General features: G+C 34.3%; 2 protein-coding genes across 3 annotated transcripts; one reads left to right on the top strand and one right to left on the bottom strand.

Moving 5' to 3' along the window:
- Positions 1-294: 294 nt before the first annotated feature.
- LOC133326134 (uncharacterized) lies at positions 295-1,250 on the top strand. Of its 2 annotated transcripts, XM_061534811.1 has the most exons (3): positions 295-475; positions 536-698; positions 774-1,250. In XM_061534811.1, exons 1-3 carry the CDS (start codon positions 341-343, stop codon positions 935-937), a joined length of 462 nt encoding a protein of 153 aa, XP_061390795.1. In that variant the 5' UTR covers positions 295-340; the 3' UTR covers positions 938-1,250. The 2 variants fall into 2 exon arrangements, with proteins under 2 accessions (XP_061390795.1, XP_061390794.1); XM_061534810.1 differs by having other exon boundaries at positions 536-1,250.
- Positions 1,251-3,063: 1,813 nt separating this feature from the next.
- Positions 3,064-3,981, bottom strand: LOC133326116 (uncharacterized). Its single transcript, XM_061534789.1, has one exon. The coding sequence runs from the start codon at positions 3,979-3,981 to the stop codon at positions 3,064-3,066; it is 918 nt and encodes a 305-aa protein (XP_061390773.1).
- Positions 3,982-10,234: the final 6,253 nt, after the last annotated feature.

Consider the following 10,234-nt stretch of genomic DNA (forward strand, 5'->3'; position numbering starts at 1 on the left):
TTTTAGTTCTTGTTTAGCAGTTGAAAGAGAAACGTGCTTCGGTATAGTTGAATTAAAGTGTTTACAAGAAGTGTTCAAAAAGTGAATTAAAAATTTCCAGAAGGTGTTTAAAATTAAAAAACAAACAAAATTGTTTATTACAGGTAAGAAAAAATTATAAAAATGTCACGCCGATCTATCAAAAGAAATGCAAAAAAACAGGCTCAAGAATTACTTTGCAAATTATTGAGTGAACCTCATAACGAACCATTAGGTGCCAAAGCAAGTATTCCTGGTAGCGACTCCCGAGGAAAATTCCAAAATATACACCCACTTCACAACTGAGTTCTTTCAGTTAAAAATGACTGTAGAAAACGCCATGAAAGCAGTACAAATGAAAGGATCAGTATTTTCCGTTGAACAACTATGCTCCCCTGAAGAAGTATTAGACTTCGAAAGAAGACTGAAGGATAATTGCGAACTGAAAAACAAACTGGTAAGTTTCTAACCCACATTTCTTTAATAGGTATGTACTCAAATCAATATTTATCTACAGATTCAACGTATAAAAGCACAACCCCATGACGATATAAGGAAATTTGTTCAAGAAAATCTAAAACTAGTTTTCCAGACGGACGAAATTATCACACGATTTTCATGGAATAGTGCCAACAGAAATATACCTGTAAAAGATATGCATTACATCAAGCTTATAAGAGGTTTGTATTCGCTATTTAAGATTATGGATAAGTTAGATTACATGTACATATGTATGTACTTTAATTGTTATATAGATACAGCAATAGATCATATCCCGGGCACTGCTGCAAGTACGATAGAATTTCATATTAAGAATTTCTTTAATTCGGCTAAAGACCGCCAAAACAAACGAAAAAGAAAAGCAGAATCGAAAAAATCTCAATCGGACAAATCTGAATCGGAAAAATCTGAATCGTAAAAAATTTAAATAGTCCTGTGTATTATATTGTTTTTATTATACAGGGACTCAAAAAATTAATTGTACACTTCTAATATTTGAAAATAAACTCCAAAAAAATACTAGGGGTGTACGGATTTTTTTTTTGGTCACTGTACACGACACAAATTATTGAAAGACTGAATTAATTTTATTTTTATTTTAAAAAGATACATTGAATTACAAAAATTATATATGTATATAATAACAACAAATAATTGAATTATCTGTTATCTGTTCAACTAATAAATATAAATAATATAAATAATAATAAATTGTTTGTTTTTTAAATAAATATGTGTTTTTTTCATTTTTAAGTGGTGTGACGATTTTTTCGATATTTCTTCCGAATTCTGAACGATTTCTTTCAGAAAATCGGAACTTTCTCCCGAATTCTGAGCGTTTTTTTTCAGAAAATCTGATTTTTATTCCGAATTTTCTTTCGAATTCTGCCCGATTTCTTTCAGAAATTCGGAGTTGTCCTCCGAATCTTTTCCGAAAATCTAATTTTTTCTCCTATTTTTTCACCGAATTCGGACCGAATTCGTTCAGAAAATCTAATATTTTTTCAGATTTTTTTCAGAAAATCTTTCCGAATTCGGTGACCACGTCCATACAACTTTCGTACCGAAATCGGAAGGAATTCGGAATCAGAATCGGACATTTTTTCAGAGATTCTGACAGAAATCGGACCGAATTCGGCAAAAATTGTTTACTGGGTTGTTAAAACACCCGAACACTTTGGCATCTGTACGTGAATGATGATATGTATATGTGTGAGTCTGTGTGTGTATGTGTTTTTGGCCAATGTGCATATAAATGACAAATAAAAACAATATTTTCTCATGAAAATTCAATTAAGCTGCTTGAAATGTTGTTAACACCTTAAATCTGTCCCTGTCTCACTCGTTCTTTGACGCTTTTTCATTTCACTCTCTCGCTCCCTCCCTCCCTCCATCCAAATGGCAAAACAAAAGTAACAACATTGGCCACATCACGAGCCCATATAAAATCCAGACTTACAAACATGCCAGGGTGCTGCTACGTGCACAAATGCCAATCATTACCATTTGTAATTTATTTAAGTATGCAGTTTCAGTGTGTGTGTACATGAGTGTGTCTGTGTGTTAGTGTTTCTACGATAATGATATTGTCCCACCTTTCCATCCGTTGTGTCAGGTGCTGCCGAGAGCAAATGTGTGATAATGTTGCCAAAACATATTGAATTTAAATCCTTTCTGTCACTACTGCACTCTTAACTGCAATTTCATGAACTAGATTGTCACGGATGTTTGTTCGGAATCTATGCCACCATGATGCCACCAGGTGTTCATTCTGTTTGCCACTTTGCATTGCCCCTTCTCTTTGCTACTTGTCGCTGTTCTTAAGTGTAGACCCCGTTTTCCCTGTTATGGCAAGATAATACTTTCAATTATATTTTTGGGTGCCTCGGCGGTGGGTTTTGTGTGCGCCAGCGAGAGTGTGTGTGTTCGGTAGAATTTTCACACAATTTCACCACATTGCCAATATTTTTTAGCTGTTTTGCGGATTTGCACATGTAATGAACCTTGGCATCCAACATATTTACAGCTGGTGTAGTTTTTGTTTTTTTTTTAGAAATAGTGATGCTTGTTCGGGTAATGATTTTTCAACCAAGATTTAAGTGGAAAATCGACCAAAAATTTAAATCAGAATTGGACATATGTAGAATTTTTTAATTAGGTCCATATGCTGAGGTTCTCCAAGGTGACAAACATTTTGTTCCGACTTGCACGATGGGGTTTCCTCCAAAAATGGAATCAAAAGATTATGGAAAGACCGGTTCACTTTTGCAGCATGTAATGGCCAATAATTTCATTTCCAGATATTCCAGTCTCTCTAAAAATATATTTTCTTCTATCTACAAAAATCACAATCAATTTTCGATTTATATTTTTATTCGTTTATATTTGTTTTATTCAACCTACATAACTATTGTCTTATATTAACGAGATTCGTTTAACTTAACTATCAAAGAAAATTATAATGAAAATAAAATACTGGTAATTCTGTGTCTCTAAACAACAATAAAACAACATTGAACTTTAAGCATTGTTGACCGATGGCTGTTACCAATTTTGAACGTAATTGACCAAAAGTGAATCATCCACACTGCTGGGTACAATTTCCACAGACTGGACAATTGGCTGCAGATGTAAATCACTGTCAACATCGGCATAGACACCACCATCCTCGATAATTTCAGTATCGGCTGTATCGACCAAAACATAATCCGATTCACTTTCGCTCAAAACAATTGCCTCCAATTTGGAATTCTTAACCTCTTTGGGTTGTTCATCCATCACTACCACAACAGGGGTGCTTTCGACCTTCTCTTCAGTGTTGCTGGAATCCTTTTTGGTGTCTTCATAGAGAGTGTCATTGATGGGAAATAATTTTGTTGTAGGTACAGCAGTTGTAACTTCGGGTACTTCTTCGTTTTGTTCTTTTTCAGCGTCTTCTTTAGTTTCTGGAGCCAAAGTAGTCACCTCTTCGTCTAAACTCTCATCGACGGTTGTGGTTTCAACAGTGGTGGCATCTGTGCTATTTTCTGAGGTATCCAATTCTTCAGATTCTTCGAAATTCTCTTCCGGCAATTTGGGTTTCTCCACCAATTTCGGAGTACTCAACAGCAACAATTTACCGAATTTCTCCTCTTGCACTGAATGTTCAGGAGTTTGTTTTGATTCCGAGGGTGACGAATCCATTAGAGTTTGATCCACAATTAGAATTGTAGCTTCCTCATCTCGCGTCAAAGCCCCCAATGATTCGGGCGAAGTGGTTGTCATCTCCTCCTCCATCTCCTTGATGTCATCAGTTAGAGATGCTTGAGTCGTTACATCCATTTGCTCCGTAATCGTATCCATTGTTGTCGCCTCCATCTTATCCTTCATTTCCTCCTCTGAACCATTGCGTATAACAGCAGCCTTTGCTGTGCCAGCTATGAGGCACACAGCCAGGAAGACAAAAACTTTCGGGCAAACCATTTTGTCAGATTTTCCTTTGAGATGTTAAAATTGTTGAGAATATTTTGAAACTAATTTGAAAACTGCCCGTCAACTGGGTTATATACTCGTAATCGGATATTCAGCCGAAACGAGTGACAAACCCCATTTTAGAACATTCTACGGATTGATGGGAATCACCGAGCAAATGGCTTCTTGCCAATTGTTTCATTGGGTGACCTCGAATGTGGCCAAAGTTGTGGTGCCAGATTTGTTTTGCTTTATTTGTTTGTTGTGTTCATGCGGAAGCCGGAAATGTAAGTAAAGTGAGCGATGACTGGATGATTCACTGCCTCACTTTACTTGTTTATTATTAATTAAAGTTTAATTAAATATGGTCATAAACAAAATCACCTACCGACCAGAAAAGTCCAAGCAAAGTTCATTACACGTCTTCAATAAAAACAAAAATACACGGCACAGTCAGATGGGCACGAGTGACTCAAAATGGCAGTCCGTCCCCAGGTTTATGTTTGTCTATTTCTCACTCTCTTCCCATACCCCCTCTATGGGTTGGGGGCGACATGCCGGTGTTGTGTTTGTCCACCTTTGATTCAGGCACGTTTTCATGGAACGAACCAACGACCAACTGACTGACTGGCTGACTTTGTATGCCAGGCACGTCAAAACATGTTGCCAACTGACAATTTAATATTAGAAGTATTTAATTTTTGTTTTCATGCCATGCGATTTATTTACAAGCATTTCATCTAAACTCTCCCCGAATCCCTTGTTCTTTGTTCCTAGTGATGATTGGAGTCTCAAAGTGTTGAGGGTACACTTTTCCATTTCATTTACGACATTCGTGTGGCAACTTCTTGATGTGGCGCCCCATCTATTGCGAGTCTGGTGGTTTCTGCACCCGGACAACCAACGATATACAGTTAGCGAATCTCCAGCCGTCACCTATCCAACAAATGCATGTGTGTGGTGTATTTCTATTTAGCAAACATATAGAACCACATCAACCCAGCTTGACAGTCTGGAACGACGACGCGATAAAGAACCAAACCATCAGCATTCATCAGCTGGAGCGAAACTTCAAAATCATTGAGTTTAGTATTTGGAAAACGGGGATATTTCTCCAACCCCAACAGGACCAACGGTCCTTGTAAATGTTTTCGCATACGGCGTTTGTTGGTGCTCTCTGGCATTCAACTCATTGAGAATTCGAATTAATGCCAGTTGACCGATTTGCTTTTATGCAACATTGGTCTCGTTTGATCTATGCATATACAAATGGTATCCTTTTAGACTACGATGTCCTTGTTCTTGGTTTGGCGTTATTGTGTGTGTTCTGCAATACACTCAGTTAAAAATATAGAAACATTTTATATTTTTAGACAATAGTATTGTCATTAGTTCTACAAGAAGAATCAGGCATTTAAGAATATTGTCAGAGGCGTTGCTTACTTCACAAATATTTGTATTTGAGACACATCCACAGACGTGGTTTAGTGCTTTGACGTGGACATAGTGCTTTAAGTCCCGCCCATAGGCGTGGCTTATTATTTAAAAAATCCTCATGGAAGTGGCCTAATATCTTAGTCCCGCCCATAAGCGTGGATTATTCCCCAATTATGTTTTAAGCCCCGCCCATAGGCGTGGCCTATTACCTAAGCTCCGCCCATAGGCGTGGCTTATTCCCCAATTATGTTTTAAGCCCCGCCCATAGGCGTGGCCTATTACCTAAGCTCCGCCCAAGAGCGCCCATAGATATAGCCTAGAACCAAACTCCGCCCATAGGCGACGCATAATACTTAATCTCATACAGACGTGGCTTATTTCCCTATTATGTTGTAATCCCGCCCATATGCGTGGCCTAATTCTTAAGTTCCGTTCATAGACGTGGCTTATATCCCAATTATGCTTTAAACTCCGCCAATGGGCGTGGCTTTTTCCAATTATAAAAGCAAAAGCCGATCAATTAAAAAATCGCACTACGGCCCGTTTGTGGCCTAAAAGTATGCAATACTTGTCTTCACAAACCAGCAGCCATAGCGAAAAATTTCAGTTTTTAAAAGATCGATTTTTGTGTGGTTTTTCATTTTTCGGTAATAGGCGCCCAGCACCGAACAGAAAGTATGTTTCGGAACATCGCTGAATTCAAATGCGAATAACAACTCAGCGAATACTTAACCGATTTTTAAAAATTTTGCAAAAATGGATTGAGGGAGATCTGAAGTTTTAATACACATTGGCAATACAGACATAATCTTATGTTATGTAAGAGAAAATTAGCATTATGTGAAAGTTGAAAAATATGTAAAATCTGGACGAAATGTAAACAAAGTTACATAAAAAACTGATCAATGAAACAGTCCATGACTTGACATATAACTGATGTTGTTTCTAAAAGGGAAAACAACATATTTTTTCTAAACAAAAAATAATATGGTATTAAAAAATGGAAGATTTATCAATACAATTCAGATGCAAATAAATGTGACATGATTTTGGGGCGGAAAAATTGTAAAGCTCCGCCGATTACAAGGCTGTGTGTCTATATCTTATTGTAGTTTACATGTTTTTTTCTCAAGATACTCTTCCATGCTTATTGTTCGGGCATAACATATCTAAAGCTTATCCAGATGATACTCTTTATCTCTTCTACTTTAATTCAATACGTTATTTGTCATTTTTCTTCGAGTTTAATGCCTGACTCTAATATTCATTCATAGAATTATTCTACCTTCAGTGCATGCAACGAAGTTTAGAGTTGTCTATGCATTCATGCGTTAAACTTGCACCATGACTTCAATTTCTTGTTGCTGTTTTCTTTTTTTTTCATTTTTCACTCGTTTTGTTAAATACGTACTAGTTGGACGATAGCATTTCTCTCGCATGCATGCTGTTAACCTTCGGTCTGTATGCCGTCTGTCCAATGGCATACATATATATTCAACTACTGCAGATAGCCAACACCAATCTCTGGGTATTTATGTGTGTTCGGGTGTGTGTGTGTTTGTCTAATTCGAGTATAACTCAAGTAAAAGGCATTAGTTTCGATTTTTCATTTAAATTAGAATACTGTTTGCTATGACTTATTCTACAAGGGAAAAAAACCAAGGCAACTGCTTGCAAAAAGAAGAAGGAAAAAGAGGAAACACACACACACACACATGTTTACAGAACCTTAAACGTCATCCTTTGCCATGCTAGACTGAGGTGTAATGGAGCATAACATCGTCGTCATCATCATCATCATCATCGTCGAGTTTTCAGAAAGATTAATGAAATTTCAGTTGTGGTTGGTTGCTTGACTGGATGGATGGCTGACTGGGTAGATGGTTGGTGTGTAGATGGTTGGCAAACAATTTCTCTCCTTCAAATATTGCAGGTCTTGTAAATACTGTCAATGTTCAGATGTACCAACACAGTTCTAAATCGTACGAGTATATGTTTATAATGTGTGTGTGTGTTGTAAAATCACACTCATACCCATAATTTCACATAAAGACTTTACAACTAAATGCAATTTAGAGAATTCCGTGGTAAATGTTATCCAGTTTGAGAGTTCTTAATGCACTTTCATACATTCGGTACACATTTACACACATATATGTATGTGTGCGTCTGTAATTGTACTTACTGTGATTAAAATTCGCATTCCAGGTAGCAATATTGATTGTGATTTGAAGGGAATTGTTGAAAGAATATTCCAAGCATTTTGCATGTCGTTCATCGAACATCGGAACAAATATGCTCGAGTAAAGCCACAGTTGCCAAACCAAATAGACTATAATATGGCATTTCTGGTACTTCGTAGATAAAATATCTCTTCGTAAGAAATGTATTAGTGGTCTATTCTTCTTATTCTTACCGATAATTAAATCTTTACCCTGTAGACGTACCCTGTATTGTATTGAATAATATTTTAAATGTTTTCAAATAAATGTAATTGAAATAATTTCATTTTAATTACTCAGTTATGGCTGAAACAAAATGTGATGGTTTTCCCTACTCTATACAAACCTTATCCCAAATCGTGTTCCCTTTACCAGCTGAAAAATATTATTGAAATATATTTCCTTTGAAAATAAAACACATTTTTTCTTTTGATTTCCATTAAATTGTGTTTTTATTGTTTTTTTTCCAATATTAATTTTTTTTCTTCTGATTTCTTAGTCCTTTGTATTGCACAGTAGTTTTGGTATTTGTTGTTTTTTTCAATAAATTAAAAAGAGAATTTTACTATATGTATTCGATATTCTTCATGGGACATTTGGCTAAAGTATAGAAAATAAATCTTTATATAGAGATTTTTGAATACCTTGGCCAATAAAATATATATATTTTGGAAAATCTACTACTTAAAAATACAGAAAAAGAAAAACAAAAACAACTATTGTGACTTAATTTGAATCTTATAAACAATACAACAAAAAAAAAAAAACAAAAAAAAATAATCCTATATTCGATTCTTATGTATGTCTATCATAATTAAAGGTGATCTACAATTATACATGTGTTTCAATTTCTGCTGATTTACTTAAATAAGTTATAGCATATGTATGTGTATATATATGTTTAAATGTGTTCTTTAGCAAATGTCTATATTAGATTATTATTATTTTATTTTCGTTTTTTTTGTTTGTATAATTATAAAATATTTGAAAGAGGCTTTGTTTTTTTTCTGTAGAATAAAAAAGTATTGAATTTTCTTCCATTTTCTTTTGTTCCTTTTGATATAGTTGGGTTTTTGTGTGTGTGTGTGTGTTTTTTTCAGTTTTTCCATTAGAGAGAGAATATATAGAGTACTTAGTATAATATCAAGTATATGTGTTTGTATGTATTTACGAATATATGTATTGTTTGTAATATTGTTTGTCCATGTTTATTCTTTTATATATATATATATATATATATATAAGTATGCATTTATGTATGTTTGTATATCTATAATTATATAAATGTTCGGTGTATATGTGTATGTGTATATGTCTATTTATATAGGTAATGCAAATTTCTGTGGATATGCTAAAATTCGTATTTATTTGTAGTTCTCAAAAAACAAACGTTTATTTATTTAAGAGCAAGAAGTAACATGTACAAATAAAAAATACGAGAATATATGATCAAATCTAATGAAATTTTATTAAACGAAAATAATAATTAACAATTGTTAATTAATTATTTAACAATTGTCTTTGGAAAAACTCAATTGTGTACCGCTTGTACGAAACGATATTGAATTTCGACAACAACATAGGATCACAAGGAGTTATATTCGAACTCTGATATACAGAATTCTTACAAATTGTGACAAATATCACCTTACCTACACAAATGTCCTCGTGTGTCATATATGTTTATATGTAGGTGGAATGATATTTTACAGAAAATATTTCAGTCCGTTGTTCTTTTCGTTGTTGTTGTTGAAGAAAACTAACACAGATTATTTGTATGTCTAGCTCTCTGTCCATCTGCCAGTTTGTCAGTTTATCTGTGCTGTTTGTTGTGTGCAGTGATTTACTGTTTGCTTTGCAACCATAAAGTGTGCCTTTCCCAAAACATTGGCCAACAGTTCAATGAACAACAACAAATGTCACATACAACAAATACAGCCACCACACACACACACACACTCGCATACACTTGCAGATCGAAACAGACAATAACAACCACAATAAAAAATATTAAAAATTAATTAAATATTATGCAAATATTTTCCATAAATATTAATTAAATTGAGTGTATGTGCATGTGTGTGGGTGTGTGTGAGCAACTGTTTACATGTGCACAAAATTTATGTAAACAATATTTGTAATACATACTTACTGTATGTGTGTATGATCAATGAAATTGTTTATTAGCGTTCTAGAATCCCGGGAAATGAATAAACAATAATAATAATATGTAGATATAAAAAACATTGGATTGGAAAATATATCAATTGAAAAATTCCATTTGTATTTAACGATATGTTCGGAAAGCAGTTTTACATGTTTCCATATATTCTGTTCGGTGAATGTGTGTGTATGTGTTTGTTTTTCTTTTTTAATTTTGAAAAGGAAGCTCCATTAATTGTTTCAAGTGTATTTTCTTTCACATTTCAGTTGAGAAGAAAGTAGGGAAATTTTACATTGAATTTCTACTTAATTAAGTTTAATTGATTTCTAAATTGATTTATACGTTTTTTTCCACTAAATTTCCATTCGATTGATATTTAAGTATGAAATTACAAAAAAATTAGATTCGCTTTTCTTTGTTTCGGATGTCATATTCTTGAGTG

This window comes from Musca vetustissima, unplaced genomic scaffold, assembly GCF_032173495.1.
Source record: "Musca vetustissima isolate MV318-11 ecotype Yass unplaced genomic scaffold, APGP_CSIRO_Mvet_v1 utg16036, whole genome shotgun sequence".
Lineage (NCBI taxonomy): Eukaryota > Metazoa > Arthropoda > Insecta > Diptera > Muscidae > Musca > Musca vetustissima.